The sequence below is a fragment of the Esox lucius genome, chromosome 7 (assembly GCF_011004845.1).
Source record: "Esox lucius isolate fEsoLuc1 chromosome 7, fEsoLuc1.pri, whole genome shotgun sequence".
Taxonomy (NCBI): domain Eukaryota; kingdom Metazoa; phylum Chordata; class Actinopteri; order Esociformes; family Esocidae; genus Esox; species Esox lucius.
Window position 1 is genome coordinate 24,256,951 of NC_047575.1, and position 24,703 is coordinate 24,281,653.

The 24,703-nt window shown below is 44.1% G+C and overlaps 1 protein-coding gene and 1 non-coding gene across 7 annotated transcripts; one reads left to right on the plus strand and one right to left on the minus strand.

The window, feature by feature from the left end:
- Positions 1–66: 66 nt before the first annotated feature.
- LOC109615983 lies at positions 67–18,080 on the minus strand. Of its 3 annotated transcripts, none has more exons than XR_004575984.1 (5): positions 15,963–16,049; positions 15,741–15,876; positions 11,838–11,928; positions 10,424–10,525; positions 67–181 (listed from the first exon to the last, which is right to left on the minus strand). It is a non-coding gene; the product is annotated as an uncharacterized LOC109615983 (transcript). The 3 variants fall into 3 exon arrangements; XR_004575983.1 differs by having other exon boundaries at positions 15,725–15,876; XR_004575985.1 differs by lacking the exons at positions 15,741–15,876; positions 15,963–16,049 and adding an exon at positions 17,963–18,080.
- A 3,502-nt stretch (positions 18,081–21,582) lies between these two features.
- Positions 21,583–23,839, plus strand: ptrh2 (peptidyl-tRNA hydrolase 2). Of its 4 annotated transcripts, none has more exons than XM_020047699.3 (2): positions 21,583–21,672; positions 23,148–23,838. In XM_020047699.3, exons 1-2 carry the CDS (start codon positions 21,598–21,600, stop codon positions 23,685–23,687), a joined length of 615 nt encoding a protein of 204 aa, XP_019903258.1. In that variant the 5' UTR covers positions 21,583–21,597; the 3' UTR covers positions 23,688–23,838.
- Positions 23,840–24,703: the final 864 nt, after the last annotated feature.

The following is a 24,703-nucleotide window of genomic DNA, read 5'->3' on the forward strand; positions in this document are numbered from 1 at the left end:
CCCGTACAGCTGCTGCCGCCGCCTCCTGCCAGGCCCTCCTGGGCTATGGCTTCGGCCCCCCCCCCCCCCCCCCCCGTATCTCCTCCTGGGGGCAGATGATCTGTTCAGGATTGGGCGGTTCTGGGAAGTCTACTGATCCACATTCATACACTTCTAGGGTCACTGATGCTATGTGAGAACCCTGAAAAATAGAGAGAGAAGGGAATGAAAGAAAGGGAGAGAAGAGAGAGGGAAGGGAATGAAAGAAAGGGGAGTTCAGTTCCAACAACACTGTTGACATTTATGACCCAACTGAAGTTGAAGGGGGACTCTTATGGAAACATAAAACAGATAGAGTGATCTGAGTGGGTATAGAAACATTAAACAGATAGAGTGGGTATAGAAAGTCAACACCCCCTTTCCAAATGTCCACATTGTGTTGCCTCACATGAAACTGAAAACACATGAAATCAGACATTATTTACACACAGTAACCTACAATATCCCAGTGGGGAAAAAAATCTAAAACATTTAGAAAATGAAATCAAATTAAACCAACCTCGGTTTTTTGTCTATGAGATGTCTTTATCTTTTGGGAATTATTTCCATATGATTCCATATGAACTTGCAAATTAGTTATATGTAATAAGGGATTAAGGGAACAAGATAACAGAAAAACATCATGAAAAAGATGAGTGAAATAACAAAATGCATGTTGTGGTAAAATGGGAGGTGGTGAAGAGTTGAGGCCTAGAGCTAAAAGATGGGTCAAAACTCCCCTACTGAAACATCAAAGACCGAAACCAAAGCTGGGGACAAGAAAACATTACACACACACACACACACACACACACACACACACAAGAAAACTGCACCTGTGACAAAATGTACTTAAAACAAAACCGTGCAGACTTGAGGGGAAATCTCTACTCCTAGTCATCCATACGTCTTCTTTAATAATACTGAAATAATGTGTAAACAGCACTGTAGTGTGTATCTGTAAAGCGTATGCATCTGTAAATTGTATGTTTCTGTATAGTTTGTGTATCTACAAAGTGTATGTATCTGTAAACGTAAGTATCTGTAGTGTGTGTATCTGTAAAGTGTGTGTATCTGTAAAGTGTGTGCAGTGGTCTCCCTAAGGCCCAGCTGTAACAGACACATCATCAGCCAACTACAGTTCCCCTGCTAGAATCAACAATAGGCCTATGAAGGCACTGCTGCTGTGACAATGTACAGACTGTCCCGCCTCGCTGCACATGTGTGGTTGGATGCAGGCTAATTTCCACACAGAGGGGAGTGTGATGTTCCTTCAGGGGCTCCATGTGAGTACATTTGCATGTCCTATGTAACATGGTAACGATGAGTTAAAATCCAATGAGTATAATTATCCAAAGATATCCTAAGGATTGAAGACCATGTCTTGTTTGGACAGTTAAAGTCAATGGCAAAAATTGAAAACCACAAAAAAATATATTTAAGTCATTTCTGTAAAATCAGAAAGATATATTTAAGACTAACAATTTCAATGTAACCTTCAATGTACCTATTAGGATATTAGGATGCTATTTAAAGTGACAAACAACTAAAATACATAACAACAAACATTACATACATGCATAATATAACATTACATACATGCATAACATGCATAATATTTTAAGAAAAACAGTAAATCACATATTGCAATAAAACTTTAACCAAGAGAACACAGAATATAATTAGAAATTATGAATTCATAACTTTCAGTACATTAAATATGAATGTCTTTATACACAACAAGTATCTTTTAGGGAAGCAGTCTGTTAGTGAGACAAAGTTAACTGTTTTCTGATAGGCAGGTGCACGAGCCCAGCGTGTCTCTGTTTTGACCCGTCTCTTGGATATTTTTCCGTCCTGTTTACATTCTTGGATTTTGTTTATTTACTCTTTTAATTATGCTCAGAAAATAGAGGGAGAGGAGGGGCAGGAGGAGGGCGTAAAAGAGACAGGAATGGGTGGAGGAGGGAGAGGAGAAAGGAGGGAGCGGAGAGGAGAAGAAACAGGAGAGAGAGAAGCGAAGGGAGGAGGGCTTGTGTGTGTCTGATGTGTGGTGGCCCTGGTGAAAGTTTGGCAGAACAAACGTATGATCTTTTAACAAGATCAGACACGATGGCTATCTCCACCGTAAGAGCTAACAGACACTCCTAGACCACACGAACACACACACACACACACATGCACGCACGCACGCACACACACACACACACACACACATACGCACGCACTTTAAAACCCATGAAAAAAGGTACACAATGTCTACACACTTATTAAACTATAAACAGACTTGTTGAAACAGAACACTTAGAAAACAATGTGACAACAGGGTGTTTCATTCCAATCAAACCTCTTAACATTTAACACTTAGAAACGAGAGGGGCCTGGTTCTGAAAAACGGTTACGTATGCCTGAGTACAGATGTAGGATGTAGGCGCAGTCACTGACGCACGTTCTACTCCAGTCACAGAGAAGTCCATCATTACGCAATGTTTAAGCAGAGCACTCTCTCTCTTCACCTCTGCTTGTTCTCCCTTCTACTGATAGTAATTGTGTTGCAACACGCATCAGCATCGCATGATTTTATAATCTTTCACTCTCACACATAGGGCAGCGCAGCTAAAGAATGGCGCGTTCAGGTGTGTGTGTGTATTGTCACTGAGGTCTTCTCTTGGGCAGGTGCACCCTCCTGCATGACTCACTACTACATTTGTCATCTAGGATGTTGACTGTGGGAACACATCCCTGAACGACTTGTTATTGTATTTCTCTAGAACATCCGATAATCCCAGAAAAAATACACAAATTTCACTTCCTCATTACTTACTGGCTTCTGTAAAATATCACAAAACACAAATTTCCCTGAAAAACGGGTGATAACGCATTTCCTGACCTCAAAACACGATTGAGGAAACTCCCTAATCTGACCTAGTCTAAGCCTACTCCACACATCCATCCGCTCAGCAGAAACTAGGAACACACAAACGCCCTGACACGAACGTACTCGCACGGATGTACACACACACACACACGGACGGACGGACGGACGTACAGACAGACAGATTTTCATGCGAGTCTGCCTGCTTCCATCTACCACACAAACACACACACACACACACATCATGCTGTGTCACTGCTTCTCACAAACACAGACAAAACAGTACCAAGTCTTCTCATGTTGTCCTGCTGAGTCACGGCTAATCTGGAGCCCAACCCTTAGCAGTCAGATAGCAACCTTCACAGCCTCTCCACGTCACATACTTCACTGGATACAGCACACTGAGAGACAGGAGAGATATGTACCGGGACTGAGCTGGCACTGTCATTCTGTATGAACAGGAGGTCAAACTATTCCTCTTCTGACTCACCCGACAGAATGAACGCCTGTGTTGGGAAAATCTGAAATCCATTTACATGAAGAACACACACGCAGATAAAACCTACAACTGAAAAAACACCCTTGATCATTAAAGACTGGATGATGGAGTGTATATATACATGTGTTCAAATAGAATCGACTGTCCACAGAGAAAAACGGCGCGTTTCATTTCCTGAGGACAATAACGGTGCCTCGGACACACAGACAAGCAGCCCCTGGCGATGCTACAATGAGGGGAACATAGCTGGCATTCCTGTGGCATCCTACGAAAAACATCTCCCCAATGAGCGGGTTCCCAGTATCAGTGTGTACCTCCAAGTTGTGTTGTGTGCGCGTGTCCGTGTGTGTCCGTGTGCGTGGGGGCGGGTGGTGTAACAGACACGCACACTTCTGTAACTTGGGAAGGAAGCGGAAAACTAGCATCCGTTGAAGTCTTGTGTCCTGTTATAACCATCAGTCTGAGGAATGCCTGGCGCAATGCATCAAGACATACAGTACAGCTCATAGACTCAAGTCATGTATAGACCATATGAAGGGGTCTTAATGGAAGAGTCCACAGAGTTATAATGTTTAGTTCTCATGTACTCCTGTGGAACACAGTGTTCCGTGTAGAACCCACAGAAGGAGGATGTGAAAGTCTGAGGATAAATGACTGATATTGGGAAAGGGGCTCGTCCAGGCCTCTACTGCAGAATAAAGCAGAAAAAAAACATTTCCACCACCATGTATTTTTTAACTGTCTATCGTCGCTATCAACTTCTTGAAAGACTCAACCAATATTCCACTGTTCTACTCCACCATTTCTTAGAACTGCCAAGGGCTGTCTGTGGTAAATTAAAGGCACATTATGACAGGAAAACAGTATTCGCTCACACATTCTCCCAAATGTCTTACAACCAGACTTAACCCTGACATCTTTAAGTATATGTCATACAAGCCTTGGCAAGGGTCCTGATCTTCGGAGCAAATGGACCAGGTACAGACGTTCCAGTCTTCTGGGAAGAGTACTGGGACTGGCTTATGGGCTATGGTGCCAAGTGTCAACAGTGAAGAAGCCAGTCAATCCAAATCAGAGACCCTTAATAGATGTAGCCCAACCACAGCCCCAGCAGCAGGGTGGGCCAGGTCTATACTCTGGTGAGGGGCCAGGGTAACACATTGGTCATGGCCCTATTCACAGTCACATCCACCACACACACACACACACACACACACACACGAGACAAACCAGCCTTCCCTCATACTTGGCATGTCCCAGTTCAAATCAACTGAATTCCTCTGGTTTGATCAAACTGGCCAGTTGTGTTCTGGGAGTGGTTTGGCCCCCTGTGGCAGCAGTGAGTCTGCCATGCCGAACAGGCAGCAAGCTGACTAACCCCACTCTAGTCTAGCATGGCTTCCTTCCTCTGAGGGGGTGGCTGTTTGTCTTCCTTCCACAGTGACAGGCTGTTGTATTAGCAGACATGGTGTTCCTGTCTGGGTCCTGTCCTGTCAAGAGGCTGGAACATTTTCGGACCGTGTCGTCTCAGAAGAGCTTCAGTAATAGCGTAAGGGCACACTATGGCCCTTAAATGAAGACAAAACCTTCCCTGGAGATGCAGACAGTACTGATCAGCAATGATTGAATGAATGAATCATCAGATCGTACATTCGCTCTCCACTTCTTTTTTTTTTTTTTCAGTAACACTGACACACACTTTAGTTTTCTTGTATTCCATTGAGGTCTACTATAGTTTGGTTGGACAATAGTGCACAGACCATCGGTGGCACGCTTTAACCCTTTAACTGCCACCACTGATCAGACCAGCACAGGCGTGTCAGTTTATAACGCTGAAACTAATATTGTTTCTCGGTTTTAGAATCAAAGACCGGCTGAACTTTTAAAGGTCACTACTGGGCAAAAGATCTGCAATATGCTATTTATTATCATAATTACAATTATTTTAAGTTGACTGAAATTTGAATGAAGTGACATTGACAAGGATAGTGAATTCAGGTGAAGGTAGGTCAAAAGGTCAAAATGTCACCACAGCACATAGGAAGCAACAGTAGCTGCCCATTGTTTTCTTCCATCACCTTTGACACAGAGTAAATGTGTGCATGTGAACACACACACACACGTGTCAAAAAACCTCCCCCACTTTCACCATAGGTGTGTTTGTGCACGCCCTTCCCACTCCTGTTTAACGACCGAAAACACCCACCCACTCACCCCCCCACCTGGCTGTCACTCATCCACTTCCTCCTCCCTGGGTTCAGAGAGCAGGCAGGTAGACGGACAAGAGCCGTGACTCAGAGGGGTTGTTGGGAGGAACAGCCAGCGCTCAGCCCCCCTTGGGTCCCCGTCACAGACCGCTGTGTTAAAACCAGCCCAAACAGTTGATTTTTTAATCCAGTGCTAAACGATGCACACAACAGGAATGAGCCCACGGGTACGGTTTATTTGGACCTTGACGGGAATGTGGAAGTACCGCTGCCTGTTAGTATGTTAGAACATCACACGCAGCATCTCAACCCTCCCTGGCCTGATTATGATTCAACTTGGTGAATGATGCATCTGGCCATAGATATCCAACATTTCTTAATTAAAGGGCGTTGGTGTAAAAATATACTCCAGTGTACTAATAAAAATGTTAAGAGTGTTAGAAATTATCACTGATGAATTTGGAGATACCGTTTTACAAATGTTTTCTTAGTATATATCAATGTAGACAGTATTTTTCTAGCATTATAAAGATCACAATTGCACATTAGGTCACGACCGAGACAAGCTGACACAGTTTGGGTCTTGAGGGTAAAACTAGTTGAAATCCTTCACTGATTTAACTAGACATTATTCCTGTACTGATATGACTGAGTGGAAAGATACCAAACATCTTGGTTGGCCCGTTCTGAGACAGTTGTTGTTAATTTGAGCCGCGTTGGTCATTATAATTACCAACAGTAAAACTTAATTTCAGGGGCTTTTCTGGGGAAAATGTGTATAGGCTACACAAACTTTTCTACAACATGTAATTTAGAAAATCCTACAAGAGGCTGGATATAGAAAACTAGAGAATGTCTCCTTTATTTAGCTAATCCTCTGGGTTATTATTGAAAGAAAATACATGGTAAATCACATTGCTTAGACAAGCAACAAATACTGGTATTTTTATAATCCCAAGAACAGCTAGCGTTTTCTGGAGGTTTAGCTGACATTAAAGTGAAAGTCATAAAACACACTCTCACACATGTAAGGGACGAGTCTCCGAAATAGTTGCAAGAGGGCGGGTGGCGGGGGAACAAATGTGTTGGCATTGGAATATCTTTTAGCTGTTGATATACTGTCATTCAGAGCCATTTTCTAAGCCACCCATAATTACTTAATGACAACAGCCATTACTGAATGCAATTTAATGGTGGATGACTCAAATTAGCTTTTGTCAAAACTATTTACAGATTGGCCCATTTTCCCCAAGTCATCTATCACCCAGACCCATTAAACCTGTAGTGATGCGGTCACACATGAGTCGTGGCTGACACAAGAAAACACATGATACAGCCGTGATTGACGATGTTGTCACAAACACACAGAAACTCATCTGGATTCTGTAATGAAAGGGCTATCCCTCAAAATCTTCTAAATAATCATCAACATCAACGTCGTCATTATGACCGCCATCATACTGGCTGATAGGAAGACGACAAAGGCGAAGATGTGCGAGGAGAGCGTGCGCATTCTGGGACATAAACCCCCCTGAGAATGGAGTCTGTTGTGTCAGAGATCCAGCCAGTGGGGAACCACGCCTCAGCAAGTCCCAGCGCCTCCACCCCACCCCCCAGCACCACCACCCCCCGTACCTTCATCCCTCGTCCCTCCCTCCCTCACGTGGCCTGGCAGAGGAACAGACAGAGGGGCAGCCCCCCCAGGTCCCTGCTGTGTCCGCTGTGTCGGTGGAGGGGTAGAGAGGGGGGGTAGAGTGGGGACAGGCTCAGAAAATAAAGGCCTGTGTTGCTGGAGCAGATGGGCTACAAGCAGGAGCGCTGAGTCATGTGTCTGGGCTGAGAGTGAATGTGCACACACACGCGCGCACACACACACCACTGGAGAACTCCGGTCATCACACCCTGTCTTCCTAAACTTGATATGAGATATACCCTATAGTTTAGAGGTGAATTCCGAACCCAAGGGCAGTGCGTGAACCACAGTCCGACCTGAAGCAGCAGGTCTGTGTGTTTCTCCAATTGCAGGTCATGTCCATGTATTCTCAATCTGGCCCGGTCCAACTGGCATACAAACACAAAGGAGACACGTCAGTGAACAGGACAGCCTCCGCTCCACAGTCCAGAGAATAGTCTGTCTGGATGTCTGCCCTAACTCTTCTGCCCTCTGCTGGGCACTGAGAGTATTTGCCAACATTTATATGCAGAATCACCGGTGTTCAGAAGAGTGCAACAATTTAGAGAGAAAAACAATAGAGACTACAAAAGACATTGCCATGTAGAACAGAGCCTTCTGTCTCATCTTACTCTACTGCCAGACACAGGAAGTGAAAGTTACATGACAAGCCTTTGTAGTGGATAGTCACATGCTTGCTGACATTCGCACATTCAGTGAATGGATCACATGATGACACAGCCCGTTTTGTCTGAAAGGAAGTGTTATTTTTTTTACACTTCCAAAGAAAGCTTCGATTTAGAAAGGAAGCCATGTGACATCACAACCTCTCAGATTCTTCTACAGGACGCTACAACTGAGTACATTATTTTTTCCTGCTAACAGAGAAAACACCGCAAATAACCTGATTCACATTTTCAGACAAATGGCGCCCTCTACAGCTCACCAAAGGAAATGGTCATGGGTTTACAGCGAACCCTATGAACCCAAGCAGGAAAGCTGCTTCGACCGCCGTGAACAAGAATCTATCTAAAAAGGGAAAACGAATCACTTCAACTATTAAACACCGCAAACATCGCAAAAAAAAAATCAGCTGACACATCATTCCTGTAGTAGTGAACATTTTCTTAAGGCACTACTGAAAACCCATCCCCATCATTATAACCCAGGTAAGATTCTAGGTTCTGGGTGCAGATTGGCTGAAACGGCATTCCAACCGCGTGTATATCAAAAAACATCCCATGTGTATGACGCAAAATGCTTGTTTTTTATAGTTCTAATTATGTTTGTAACTGGTTAATTTAACAATGATTCTCCTCAGAGCTCCGTGTTGTGTTGTGACTCAGAACAGCCGTTAGATGTGATAAATTGCAGAGTGGTATATTGCCATAGTGCTGCCAATTCACCCACTGTTGTTAAATCACATTAAGCACATATTCAGACCCCTACAGTTATTTTTATTGGTAATAAAGCCACACTCACTTCTTCCGGGAGCAAGAGTGGGAGAAGCTGTCTGCAACAGAAACCACAGCAATGGCACACGCAACATTACTGCCCAAAGCCACCAGATGGAAACAACTGCCTGTCTCTTGGAAAGTCGGGTCACCTAAAAATTACATAAATATGAAATCCTCTCAAATTACACACTCCCTAGGAGCACAGAGAGTGCTGGCTCTCCGAAACACAGAATGGAGGATACACTCCCAGAGCTGCACTGACCGATGCACTGGGCCTAGGGCTGCATGGCTCCCAAATGACACATGGGTGGCTCTGGGTTCGCAGTGCTCTCAGAGTAAGCGGTAAAGACTAACAGATGTTTGGGAGCCCATAACTGCAGCACAGCCAGCCGGCCCCCCGTTCCTCTGCTCCTCACCGCCGTTCAAAAACAGAACGACTACAGGAGGAAGGGGGGAGAGAGACAGAGGCAGAGAGCGAGAAGCAAAAGGCGTAAAGGGGGATAAAATTCCAGGAGGAGTGGCAGCGAAAGAGGAAGAAAGCAAAAGAAAGGAAGGAGAGAGACAGAAACGACGAAAGAAAAAAGAGAGAGGGGCGGGGGGGAGAGATATTTGCTATCCTTGCGCGCACTCAGTCAGCGAGGTCATGGAGTGCGTTGGTTCTTTTTTGGACTGCCTGTCAAAACACCAGCGCTGCCCGCCCCGTCGCAGTGTGTTGCCCATTCACCGAGGGGAACTGAACACCACAATGTTCTACACACACACACCTAGTCCCGTCGCAGTGTGTTGCCCATTCACCGAGGGGAACTGAACACCACAATGTTCTACACACACACACCTAGTCCCGTCGCAGTGTGTTGCCCATTCACCGAGGGGAACTGAACACCACAATGTTCTACACACACACACCTAGTCCCGTCGCAGTGTGTTGCCCATTCACCGAGGGGAACTGAACACCACAATGTTCTACACACACACACCTAGTCCCGTCGCAGTGTGTTGCCCATTCACCGAGGGGAACTGAACACCACAATGTTCTACACACACACACCTAGTCCCGTCGCAGTGTGTTGCCCATTCACCGAGGGGAACTGAACACCACAATGTTCTACACACACACACCTAGTCCCGTCGCAGTGTGTTGCCCATTCACCGAGGGGAACTGAACACCACAATGTTCTACACACACACACCTAGTCCCGTCGCAGTGTGTTGCCCATTCACCGAGGGGAACTGAACACCACAATGTTCTACACACACACACCTCACGCATCCATGCACACATGTTCACATACACGCACAACACCGGTCACAGGGAATCTCCTTGAACTTTCAGCCATGTTCAAACTCAACCGCAACTCACAAAAGATGTGTGTACTGGGGATATAAGTATATTTGGTTCTTATAAATGAGCAAGCATGGCATGTGAAAAGGAGCTCTGAGAGTTTACAGCTGTATATTAATTCATGTATTGGAAAATCATAGTGTTATTAGCTTATCTTAAGCTAAGCAACAGTTACTTTCTAGGGTGTTTCAAATACATTCCACAAATAATGGGATTTCCTTATTTCTATTTTTTTTTTTGAAAAGACAAGAATAGGCAGTAAAGTAGTATTTAAAAAAAGAGATAGGAGCAGCTGTGTATTCAAAGCAGGTTGTCAGTGGTGGAGACACAGTGGTAAATTAGAGAGTTCTTACCAGGTACAGGAGGAAGGTGTGCAGACCAGTCCCCAGACCCACAGAGGACAGGATGCCCAATCCGATCCAGTAGGAACACCACAGGAACCTTTTCTCCACGTGCTGCACATATTGCACGTAAGGGCCAGAAAGACAGACGGACCAAGTGTCAGCTTCACATCAGACACAGAGACAGACACACAGACAGCCATAAGGGATTCAGCCAGACTGAGACAAAAACAAAGTAGGAGAGACACGAGGAGGGAGGGAGGGAGGGAGGTGAGGGAGAGGGGTGTGTGTGTCCTACTGGCTTCTAGAGACAGGAGGCAGGGCCCAGAGAGGGAGAGAAGTTACACAGGGGAGGCAGAAAGTGAAAGTGCGCCACAGAACAGGGGGTGGGGAATCAGTGGACGGTTTGCAGGGGGGGGGGGGGTGTGAAGGCAGGAGAGAGTCAGGCAGTGAGAGGGGAGGGGCAGAATGGGTGAGAGAGGACAAGGAAGACAGAGGGCATGCGAGGGAGAGAGAGAATATAACCCAGTGACTGCTATTGAGCTTCAATTCTCAGGGATCCGAAGAACACAATCATTCTTCTACAGTGAATCTTACGCAACTGTCCCTCCCTCTCCCCCTCCCAGGACAAGCTTGCGTTCTGGTTGCCAAGGAGGAACCGAGTCAGACGGTCAGGGGCCTTGGACCCACTGCTATTATTTAAGGGAGGGGCCCCGGCAAGCCTCAGGGTTGAATTCTAGTTTCATAAAGGGAGTGAAAATGTTTGAGGAGTGTTGTGGGCTGAGTGGCCTATATATCGGCATTGTACAGTAGTGCTGCATTGTCTGTTGTATGATGCTACTTGTTTACAGCGGAATCTGACTGTGTGGAGGTTATGGAGGCACACTACGCTGTTTTGGTGAGGCTGTGGTAGCAGTTTTACTGTTAAGTAGGACAAAAAGTCAAGTCGTCTTCTGTCTTTTTCGTCTGTCACTGCGCAAAGCAATTATCCCCTTTCTCAGTCAGTCGTCCACAGATCAACACCTCCTCCTCAGGAATGGGCAGGTTGTTTTCAGGGAAGGCCAGTGGCGGTGTAGATTACAGGAACACGGGTGAAGTGTTTTGGCATGATTTCCCAGCAAACCCCAGTGAACCCAGGAAACATAAACAACATACGCAGTAGCGGCAGCAGTCTTTCGCTGCCTAGTCGAAAGCATGTTGTTTTCAGGGTTAATTAATGACACTTCTAGTGGTAGATAAGCAATTAATTTGGCCCTGTGTGTACTCAGTACATTAGGTGCTCATGTGGTACAGTCATGGCATGTGTTGAATAGGGCAGGTGTATAGTTTGATACTGTTCTTTTGGCTTGTGGTTTTGGACAACAGCTTTTAAAAGCTTAATGATGCGCCAGTACCGCTTGCTCACTCACACACACACACACTTCACCTTCTGGTGTGTTCCTTCAACACAGCATGCAATGGCGAAGATGTTGACCAGCGCCAGCAGAGCTAACCCTGAATGTCTCCTCCGCCATAACCTGGTAGAAGAGCAGGGAGGGAGGGAGATCAGATGGTGGCTGGTGGTTAGTTGAGCCGCCGGCTGATCCCATTACAATGTTTTTAAGTGGGCATCTAAGGCTGAGGGATATTGTAGGGCTGAAGGCTGTGATCCCTGGTAACAATATTAAAAGCTTTATGTACTCCTCCAGCCTCCTCCTCTTACCTCCTCCCATCCTATCCTCCCCCACATCAGTCTGAGTGTCTCAGACTCCTCCTTTTTCCCCAAACGGCACTTTATTCTCTATACAATCCACAGGATTTAAAGTAATTTCAATGAGATTATTAAATATTTAAATATTACGCTAACCAAAACTTAATATGGCTCAACCCTAACCATCGCCTCAACCCGAACTTCAAGTCCACACTCCTGTTCTACTCAAAGCCTAGCCTCAACTATGAAACTGCATTACCTATAACTCTATTCTCACATCCAAAACTACCTCAACACTAGCCATAACCTTAAACCAACTCAACCCTAAACACAAAACTAAAATTACCTGAACTCCAACCCCTAAGATCAACAGTAAAAGTACCTCAATTCTAACTCTATTCTCAACCTTAACCCCAACAACACAACTACCTCAATCCTAACACTAACCTCAATCTTAAAACCAACTCAAATCCAGTGTTAGTCTCAAACAAAACTCTACCTTAACTCTAATGCTTTTAACCAATGGCTAAACCCTAGCCAAACACTACCCTAAACCCCAAACCTGGACTCATTGCTAGCCCTAACTTGGTGTCCACAGGAACGCATATAGATATAACAAATGAGTATCTGAGATATAGCTTATTATTCATGCATAGTTGTTTTATAACCTATAGCACTTATTCCCACACCCCACATCCCACACCCCACACCATGTGATCCAGTTACTATGATAACAATGTGTGCTCTCCTAAACTGAGCTGCTTCTTACATTGGCAGCACGCTGCTAGCCTTGGGGTTCTTGGGGTTCACCACATCCTCTTGTCATTTAGAAAATAAACATGTTGTCTTCAAACTAACAACCACACAGAGGCTCTCAGATTATACAAAACATACTACCAAGACCTTGGGTTGGTCTAGTAAGCGACTGAAGTTAATGGCAAATAACTCTTCCCTGCTTGGTTTGTCATTGTTGTATGTTTCTGTGCTGTCGGGACTGACTGTAGAACCAGCCAGACACATAGGGCTCCTTGCCGCCTCCTCAAAACACTTTAAACAAGGTCTGAAAGGAGAGACCTTGAAATCTCCTCCCAAAGTGAAGCTAGATAAGGAGGTGAGAAAAGAGACTAGGAGAAAAGAACCCACTGTCTTTTAACAGACTGTATACGGTGACCCTGCTATCTCCACGTCTGTCTGTGCTGACGAAAACATGACTTCACCCTCCTCAAACCCACCTTCCGACGCCCACCACTGCACAGTCTGCCAAACATCATGAATGGATCCCTAACAGGATCAGTCTGTCTGCCATACATATGAATGGATCCCTAACAGGATCAGCCTGTCTGCCATACATATGAATGGATCCCTAACAGGATCAGCCTGTCTGCCATACATATGAATGGATCCCAAACAGGATCAGTCTGTCTGCCAAACATCATGAATGGATCCCTAACAGGATCAGTCTGTCTGCCATACATCACGAATGGATCCCTAACAGGATCAGTCTGTCTGCCATACATATGAATGGATCCCTAACAGGATCAGTCTGTCTGCCAAACATCATGAATGGATCCCTAACAGGATCAGTCTGTCTGCCATACATATGAATGGATCCCTAACAGGATCTGTCTGTCTGCCATACATATGAATGGATCCCTAACAGGATCTGTCTATCTGCAATACATCATGAATGGATCCCTAACAGGATCAGTCTGTCTGCCAAACATCATGAATGGATCCCTAACAGGATCAGTCTGTCTGCCATACATATGAATGGATCCCTAATAGGATCAGTCTGTCTGCCAAACATCATGAATGGATCCCTAACAGGATCAGTCTGTCTGCGATACATCATGAATGGATCCCTAACAGGATCAGTCTGTCTGCGATACATCATGAATGGATCCCTAACAGGATCAGTCTGTCTGCCATACATATGAATGGATCCCTAACAGGATCAGTCTGTCTGCCATACATCATGAATGGATCCCTAACAGGATCAGTCTGTCTGCCATACATATGAATGGATCCCTAACAGGATCAGTCTGTCTGCCAAACATCATGAATGGATCCCTAACAGGATCAGTCTGTCTGCCATACATATGAATGGATCCCTAACAGGATCAGTCTGTCTGCCATACATATGAATGGATCCCTAACAGGATCAGTCTGTCTGCCAAACATCATGAATGGATCCCTAACAGGATCAGTCTGTCTGCCATACATCACGAATGGATCCCTAACAGGATCAGTCCGTCTGCCATACATATGAATGGATCCCTAACAGGATCAGTCTGTCTGCGATACATCATGAATGGATCCCTAACAGGATCAGTCTGTCTGCGATACATCATGAATGGATCCCTAACAGGATCAGTCTGTCTGCGATACATCATGAATGGATCCCTAACAGGATCAGTCTGTCTGCCAAACATCATGAATGGATCCCTAACAGGATCAGTCTGTCTGTCATACATATGAATGGATCCCTAACAGGATCAGTCTGTCTGCCATACATATGAATGGATCCCTAACAGGATCAGTCTGTCTGCCATACATATGAATGGATCCCTAACAGGATCAGTCTGTCTGCCATACATATGAATGGATCCCTAACAGGATCAGTCTGTCTGCGATACATCATGAATGGATCCCTAACAGGATCAGTCTGTCTGCGATACATCATGAATGGATCCCTAACAGGATCAGTCTGTCTGCCATACATATGAATGGATCCCTAACAGGATCAGTCTGTCTGCCAAACATCATGAATGGATCCCTAACAGGATCAGTCTGTCTGCCATACATATGAATGGATCCCTAACAGGATCAGTCTGTCTGCCATACATATGAATGGATCCCTAACAGGATCAGTCTGTCTGCCATACATATGAATGGATCCCTAACAGGATCAGTCTGTTTGCCAAACATCATGAATGGATCCCTAACAGGATCAGTCTGTCTGCCATACATCATGAATGGATCCCTAACAGGATCTGTCTGTCTGCGATACATCATGAATGGATCCCTAACAGGATCAGTCTGTCTGCGATACATCATGAATGGATCCCTAACAAGATCAGTCTGTCTGCCATACATATGAATGGATCCCTAACAGGATCAGTCTGTCTGCCAAACATCATGAATGGATCCCTAACAGGATCAGTCTGTCTGCCATACATATGAATGGATCCCTAACAGGATCAGTCTGTCTGCCAAACATCATGAATGGATCCCTAACAGGATCAGTCTGTCTGCCAAACATCATGAATGGATCCCTAACAGGATCAGTCGGTCTGCCATACATCATGAATGGATCGCTAACAGGATCAGTCTGTCTGCCATACATCATGAATGGATCCCTAACAGGATCAGTCTGTCTCCCAAACATAATGAATGGATCCCTAACAGGATCAGTCTGTCTGCGATACATCATGAATGGATCCCTAACAAGATCAGTCTGTCTCCCAAACATAATGAATGGATCCCTAACAGGATCAGTCTGTCTGCCATACATTAGAATGGATCGCTAACAGGATAAGTCTTTGCACTGAAAAACAGAAATACATTCTATTTCAACAATGAATCAATAGTTTGCATTAAACATTTTGAAACAATTACTCAACGACTTGCGCGTGTCACCTCCACGTCCAGTTCTCCAGTGTAACGAGCAGCTCTAACAGGAAGTAGTGTAGCGTCACAAGCGGTTTCTTCCATAACACCAGAGACACCCACTCTTCACGGTCCCTCCGCTTCCTCTCACACAGCAACAACAGGTCTGCACAAACACATTGGTCTTGACATCCTCCGCCTTTACATTTTAACCACAGATTTGCATGACAAAGACTCTGTGACAGCTCTAACCTCCTCATCAAAGAGTCGGTCTGTCTGTCTGTGGGGATCAGGGAGCGGTTGAGTGGTAGCCCGGATTTACTGATTCCTCAAACCTTTTTCAGGGTCAAAGATTAGATGACCATATGATCACAACATGTGTTAATAACATCTGTGGATGTTTTTTTTCTCAGATACTTCAGTGAAAGTATCCATCATTAAATTATTTTGCAGAATCTCTTAACCAGATCCTCTTACATCCATGAGTTCATACATTTTCAAACCTACCACCCATGGGAATCGAACCAAGAACCATGATGGTGAAAACGCCATGCTGTTACCAAGAGACCTACAAGGGACCTATAGCAGGCCTAGTGTCCTGTCCACTCCTACTGTCCTAGTCTCCTGTCCACTCCTACTGTCCAAGTCTCCTGTCCACTCCTAGTGTCCCTTTATCCTGCCCACTCCTAGTGTCCCTTTATCCTGCCCACTCCTAGTGCCCCATTATCCTGCCCACTCCTAGTGTCCCTTTATCCTGCCCACTCCTAGTGCCCCATTATCCTGCCCACTCCTAGTGTCCCATTATCCTGCCCACTCCTAGTGTCCCTTTATCCTGCCCACTCCTAGTGTCCCATTATCCTGCCCACTCCTAGTGTCCAATTATCTTGCCCACTCCTAGTGTCCAATTATCCTGCCCACTCCTAGTGTCCCTTTATCCTGCCCACTCCTAGTGTCCCATTATCCTGCCCACTCCTAGTGTCCCATTATCCTGCCCACTCCTAGTGTCCAATTATCTTGCCCACTCCTAGTGTCCAATTATCTTGACCACTCTTAGTATCCCAGCTACCGCTAGTGTTCTGTCCACTCCCAAGTATGTGTGTGCGTACTTATGAGAATGAGCTCGGACCTGAGACATACAGGCACACAGGCTGCTCAGCTCACCTTCTGGTTGAAGTGTCAAACAGCCTCTAATCTCTCTATCCAGCGCCATCGGCTCAGCTACAGGAGAGCCAACAGATCCAGTTTCCAAATGTCCACATTGACTGGGATGACAGACTGAAGGCACTGTACAGTGTTGATTTTACAGGGGCCCGTGATGGCTCTTTAGAGTCTAGTTACAGGGGTCTCGGTGGACTTATGCTGAGCCTAAGCCGGAGTAGTGTTTTTCCACTTTGGCCTTTGGAACATGTAATGTACAATGACAGCATAAGGCTGGCTATAGGCTGGCCGATAGGTATAAACAGTTAATGATTGAAAATTAAAAATACATCCAATATATTAAGCGAATGAGCAGGGTATTAACAATCAACAATAGGGAAAATAAGTCCAACAAGTTTATAAAAATACATAGACTGGTTCTTAACCTAATATCAACACAATCCAACAATGAACAGGTTAGTGGGCGCAAAAGGTATTGAATGACCCATATCAAATTAAACAACTGGCTCATCATAACATGAATGTTTTTTCCGTGACAGTAACTTGGGCAGGGACAAAATAGCATGGATTGACAGATAAATAAACGAGTCAGGACCAGCTGCGTTCCGTAGTTTTATTTTAACTTTAAGAAACTTTAAAACTCGTGGGACATGGCAGTGTCACAACTTTTCAAAAGCATCACAACGCCATCGTTTATAGAGAACAATCATTGATTCAACCCTGTGGTTTCCACAATCTGATTTCAAACAACCAATACTTAAAACAATCGGGTCCTATTGCAGCAGCCTAGTATGCCAAACAGAGCAAGGATTCGATTGGCCAATAACTTCAGTAAAACAGGGGTACGTGAGACCTGTTGCGAAACACGCTTCAAAAACAAAACGATGGTTACCTGAAGCAAAGTGTATATACTTCAAGTAACGAGATTAGAAAACAAACGGGTTGAATAAAAATTGAAATCCGTAAAACAAGAATTTGTAAAACTCTACAGTTTGGTTTCAAGTGCATTCAGTTGTACTGAAAATTAACATGAATCGATTAGTAGCTTACACAGTAATTAATGCACAGTGTTCGAGGCAATGAGTGCAACTCACCGTACGTACGAAAGTCAGCAGTCAGCCAGCAGTGATCATATAACCTGCATGACATTCTGTATAGTCCAGCGCTGAGCGTGGGGCACAGTAAGGGATAAACCACTAGGATAGTCAGAGCGCGGAGAGGGTGATGGCCAGTAAGAGTAAGGGGATGTTTTACAATTTGCTTAGTATCATAGCTGTCCCAATAAGGGATCGAGCTTGTAATTTGCCATAGCACCTTAAGAAAATACATCCTGATATCCAGCCAAAAAAACCGACAAGAAGTAAATAAATTGAACATAGCCGTAAAACAGATGCCAAGAACATTACACTACAGAACAATCCGAAAATAATTGCATTGAACATAAGAAGTTCAGTATGACAGAATATATTGCAGTAACATATTTCGACACATGTTCAAACCCATTTCACCATCATTCACAAGACAATAGCTTATCTGATTTCTGTGTCATTGCCTGTCTCTTTTTGTGCGTTTAACGAAAAATATTTAAACCAAACAGGACAAAAGTTAACTCACTCTAACTGGGCTTAATTCGCAAATCATCTGCATCAATTAACCAAACGGGATGGTCAAGTGTAAATGTTCTGCCAACGTGTTATTCACTAATCAGGCACTAGACTATGTTCATTAATCAAGGACTTACTGTCATTACACCGTTTTACATAGGCTACTCTTCTTAATTTCACTGCAACGCAATAGTAAATGTTATAATGGAAGCTAGAGCAAACAACCTTATTTTAACCTGAGCAACCTGGCATTGGGATGCATCAGTAACCTGAAGAAAGACTAGTATTTTTAAAATGACATGCTGATAGAGGACAGCTTGTCAAATGAGAATTTTTTACAGTAACATCTGTTTAAAACACCATGACAATTAGCAGACATTAACGGTACCTTTCCCTTCTAATCACGAGCTGTCATACGCCGCAGTCTGTGGTACAGAAAACAGACGTGTTTTATTTCGTGGGCAATGAGCATCCGCTAACGTACAGACCACGAGCCAATAGGTATGGAGAACAGAAATATTACAACCACCTTAGCATTTGAATGGACTTCGATATATGCCAAATCCGTTGATTTATAGGCGATGAAGATATTCAGTTAGGCTGCTTCATAGCCAAGCAAAGCACCTGCTTCGAGTGCATTGGAGAATAATGAAATGTGCAGTCTTTTGTTAATATTTGTAAATATCTTGTCTCAATGTAAGCTTCTTCATCAGATCTGATAGATTTCAATTTCTATTACCATATTGTTTTATCTACTTTAATATAGTATACTAGTACTGGAAGCAACCATATATACAGTGGGGAGAACAAGTGTTTTCCCACTTACAAATCATTTAGAAGTCTCATTTTTATCATAGGTGCTCTTCAACTGTGAGTGACAGAATCTAAAACAAAAATCCAGAAAATCACATTGTATGATTTTTAAGTAATTAATTTGCATTTTATTGCATGGAATACATATTTGATACATCAGAAAGCAGAACTTAATATTTGGTACAGAAACCTTTGTATGGAATTAGAGATCATAAGTTTCCTGTAGTTCTTGACAAGGTTTGCACACACTGCAGCAGGGATTTTGGCCCACTCCTCCATCCAGACCTTCTCCAGATCCTTCAGGTTTCGGGGCTGTCGCTGGGCAATACGGACTTTCAGCTCCTTCCAAAGTTTTTCTATTGGGTTCAGGTCTGGAGACTGGCTAGGCCACTCCAGGACCTTGAGATGGTTCTTACGGAGCCACTCCTTAGTTGCCCTGGCTGTGTGTTTTCGGGTCATTGTCATGCTGGAAGACCCAGCCACAACCCATCTTCAATGCTCTTACTGAGGGAAGGAGGTTGTTGGCCAAGATCTCACGATACATGGCCCCATCCATCCTCCCCTCAATATGGTGCAGTCGTCCTGTCCCCTTTGTAGAAAAGCATCCCCAAAGAATGATGTTTCCACCTCCATGCTTCACAGTTGGGATGGTGTTCTTGGGGTTGTACTCATCCTTCTTCTTCCTCTAAACACAACGAGTGGGGTTTAGACCAAAAAGCTCTATTTATGTCTTATCAGACCACATGACCTTCTCCCATTCCTCCTCTGGATCATCCAGATGGTCGTTAACAAACTTCAGACAGGCTTGGACATGCGCTGGCTTGAGCAGGGGGAACTTGCGTGCGCTGCAGGATTTTAATCCATGACGGCATAGTGTGTTACTAATGGTTTTCTTTGAGACTGTGGTCCCAGCTCTCTTCAGGTCATTGACCAGGTCCTGCCGTGTAGTTCTGGGCTGATCCCTCACCTTCCTCATGATCATTGATGCCCCACGAGGTGAGATCTTGCATGGAGCCCCAGACCGAGAGAGATTGACCGTCATCTTGAACATCTTCCATTTTCTAATAATTGTGCCAACAGATGTTGCCTTCTGACCAAGATGCTTGCCTATTGTCCTGTAGCCCATCCCAGCCGTGTGCAGGTCTACAATATTATCCCTGATGTCCTTACACAGCTCTCTGGTCTTGGCCTGTTTGGAGTCTGTTTGATTGAGTGTGTGGACAGGTGTCTTTTATACAGGTAACAAGTTCAAACAGGTGCAGTTAATACAGGTAATGAGTGGAGAACAGGAGTGCTTCTTAAAGAAAAACTAACAGGTCTGTGAGAGCCAGAATTCTTACTTGTTGGTAGATGATCAAATATTTATGTCATGCAATAAAATGCCAATTAATTATAAAAAAAATTGGTTTTCTGGATTTTTGTTTTAGATTCCATCTCTCACAAGTGTACCTATGATAAAAATTATGAAAACCTGCAAAATCAGCAGTGTATCAAATACTTGTTCTCCCTACTGTATATGAAATATGGGGTAATGTAGTAATGTCTGTACATTCAACAGTTATTTTTACAAAATGTAATTATCTTATAAATAGAACATAAAACATAAAAAGATGGTTACATATTGTAGCACATCTAGAGACCCCCTTAATCTTTCAATTTAGGTCTTTCAAAGACACTGTACAATGACAGTTGGTCTGGTCTTAACCTTAATGCCTTTGCCATCCAGAAATGATTTACACAAATGGTATTCAGGAGCTACCTCAGCACCATATTAAAAAGCACAGATTAGGATAGTTTTCCAGGGGACTCTTTATGTAGCTCTTTATTATGCTAGGCATAATCACAAATATCTGTTAGAACCACCAATATACATTATTATTTAACTGCTGCAAACAAGAAGAGCTTAAGCTTCCCTCTTGGAACACCTATGGACTCAATCATCAAATTAAGTGAGGTAAGGTCATTGCCCCTTTGAAGACTCCATAACCTGGCCAATACCATCCCTACAATGGTTGTGGCAACATAATGTTGTGGGGATTTTTACAGTGGCAAGGATTGGGAAACTAGTCAGGGTCAAGGAAAAGATGAACAGAGTACAGACTTTGCAGAAATGCATGGCCAGCCATGCCAAATTGGTAATTGAACCTCTCTATCATTCGGGCGTTTTTGTTTTTTGTTCATGTAAAAACCCTGTTTGGTCTACCGAAGCCAATTCGCAAGCGTTCCAATGTCTCTGTATTTCAAACATCCATCACAGATACAACTCTGAAAAGAACATTTCTGATAGAACACTTTCGGTGACGCCTAGCGACATGGGTATTTACACTGACGTCATCAAAAGTGGCCTAGGAAGACGAAAAAGCGCATTGAAGCCGGGAGCAGGTAAAGTCTGTTAAGTTTGACCAATTGTTATTCAACTAAAGTCGTTTGGTTAGACATGTTATGAAGGCGTCAGGTAATAAAGATGACGAATTCCACCTCACTATAGTTGATATTGGGAAGTTGACTCCGGAAGAGTTAGCGCAATGGTAATTCGCTTCTACCCATGTGGAAAGAGATGGAAACTGAAAATGTAATGCATTCTCAGCGGCAGATGATGATTTGGTGTGAAAGTGCATTATTAAGGCTTGGAAACAAGAATCCTCTCTCTAAATTAGACATAATTAGTAACTAAGTCTTATTTTAATGTCACCAAATTAATTTTAGATGCAGTGTAACGTAAACTAGCTAGTTTAAATTGAGGGGAGTCCACCGATTGTTAGCAAGTTCACGCTAGCTATTCTTGACTGACTTTGATAGTTAATGACAACATTGCCGTCTGAAGAAGCTATTCAATGCGACTGCTGTGTCTACAGTATGGTAGTGACGGAGGTAAGATCCACGAATTCGTGCCTTTTCGGCAAGTTACATACATTTGTGCTCATAAGTTTGTATACCCTGGCAGATATTGTGAAATTTTGGCATCGATTTTGAAATTATGACTGATCATGCTAAAAACCCTGTATTTTATTTAAGGATAGTGATCATATGAAGCCATTCATTATCACATAGTTGTTTGGCTCCTTTTTAAATCATATTGATAGCAGAAATCACCCAAATGGCCCTGATCAAAAGTTTACATACCCTTGAATGTTTGGCCTTGTTACACATACACAGGTGAAAATGGCAATAAAAGGTGAATTTCCCACACCTATTATTAAATAGTAATTAGTGTATAAATAGTCAATGAGTTTGTTAGCTCTCACGTGGATGCACAGAGCAAAAAGGTAATGGAACTTTATAAAGATGGAAAAGGATACAAAGATATCCATAGTCTCGCAAATGCCAGTCAATACTGTTCAATCACTTATTAAGAAGTGGAAAATTCGGGGATCTCTTGATACCAAGCCATGGTCAAGTAGACCAAGAAAGATTTCAGCCAAAATTGCCAGAATAATTGTTCGGGACACAAAGAAAACCCCACAGGTAACCTCAGGAGAATTACAGGATTCTCTGGAAAAATACTGTGGTTGTTTCTTTGATACTTTGAACAAAAATGAGCTGAATGGTCCCTACCATTCAGTTCACCTTTTGCATCAGCCTACATGAGCCAGGTGCCCTGTGACTTGTAGCTAGATAAGTGATTGTAGTGCAGTGTCCAATGAAATCACAGGCTGCCTTTATTTAGCTTTTTATCTACCCAAGGGCTTAGGAGCGGGGGGGGGGGGGGGCATCAGGGAAATGTCCCCACCAATGTTAGAAGCAGATCAAATGCACCCCCCCCCCACACACACACAATAATAAGAACACTTTGTAAACATTTTGAATGTATATCCCCCTCCCAATATGAAACTGACTTCTACACCCTTGAATTTACCCACAGGGTTTGACAAGTCTCAAGATGGATTCCCTGTATGGCCAGGTGGCTATTGGAATATTGGCAGGAGTTGGCTGTGGATTTTGTCTTGGCTGGCATTTCCGGGCTCGATTCGGCAGTGCCTCCAAAGGAATCGTCGGTGTGGCGATGGGGAACGGGGGTGAGGCGTCCGCAAGCGTCATGGGAGAAGGTGGGGAGTTCAAAATGATTCTTGTCGTCAGGTCTGACTTGAAAATGGGTAAAGGAAAAGTGGCAGCTCAGTGCTCACATGCGGCAGTGTCAGCCTACAAGCAAGTCCAGCGCAGGAACCCGGACATGCTGAAGCAGTGGGAGTACTGTGGTCAGCCAAAGGTTGTAGTCAAGGCCCCGGATGAGGACAGCCTCTTAGAACTGCTAACCCTTGCCAAAGAAGTAGGGCTGCCCATTAGCCTGATCCAAGATGCAGGGAGGACCCAGATTGCACCAGGGTCACGTACTGTGCTTGGGATAGGCCCTGGACCAGCTGATCTTGTGGACCAAGTAACTGGACATTTGAAGCTGTATTAGACATTACGGTAGTTAGGACTTGTATTGCGTTATCTAATAGTGGCAATTGGAGATACGGTAACCTTGTCTACTTCAATGCTGTTTATTTTTTTTAAATATGAGTTGTCATTTCAGATAACTTTTTTTTCCCCATTAAAAGGTCCAGACATGAGTCCTGTGTTAATTTGCTGTCAGAATTGGCAACTGTTTTGGATTCAGTATGCAATCTAGTCTAAATGCTAGGTTGTTACGAAGTGCATATACACCGATCAGCCATAACATTGTGACCACTGACAAGTGAAGTGAATAACACTGATAATCTCGTTATCATGGCACCTGTCAGTGGGTGGGATATATTAGGCAGCAACATTCTGTCCTCAAAGTTGATGTTAGAAGCATGAAATATGGGCAAGCGAAAGGCTCTGAGCAACTTTGACAAGGGCCAAATTGTGATGGCTAGACAAGGGGTTAGAGAATCTCCAAAACTGCAGCCCTAGTGGGGTGTTCCCGGTCTGCTGTGGTCAGTACCTATCAAAAGTGGTCCAAGGAAGGAAAGGGATGAACCAGCGACAGGGTCAATGGCAGCCAAGGCTTAATGATGCACATGGAGAGTGAAGGCTGGCCTGTGTGATCCGATCCAATAGACGAGCTACTGTAGCTCATTTTGCTGAAAAAGTTAATTCTGGTACTGATAGAAAGGTGTCAGAACACAGTGCATTGCAGTTGGTTGCATATGGGGCTGCGTAGCTGCAGACCAGTCAGGGTGACCATGCTGACCCCTGTCCACTGATGAAAGCACCTACAAGGGGCATGTGAGCATCAGAACAGGACCACAGAGCAATGGAATAAGGTGGCCTGGTCTGATGAATCACGTTTCCTTTTACATCACGTGGATGGCTGGGTGCATGTGTGTCTCTTACAAAGAGAACACATGGCACCAGGATGCACTATGGGAAGGAAACAAGCTGGTGCAGGCAGTGTAATGCTTTGGGGAATGTTCTGCTGGGGATCCTTGGGTCCTGCCATTCATCTGGATG

Excerpts from the sequence above, each read along its gene's own strand:
- ptrh2 (XM_020047699.3), top strand. The coding sequence starts at position 21,598 with ATGGGTATTTACACTGACGTCATCAAAAGTGGCCTAGGAAGACGAAAA. Across the intron at positions 21,673-23,147 it reads TGAAGCCGGGAGCAGGTAAA|GGTTTGACAAGTCTCAAGAT; the intron begins GTCTGTTAAGTT and ends ATTTACCCACAG.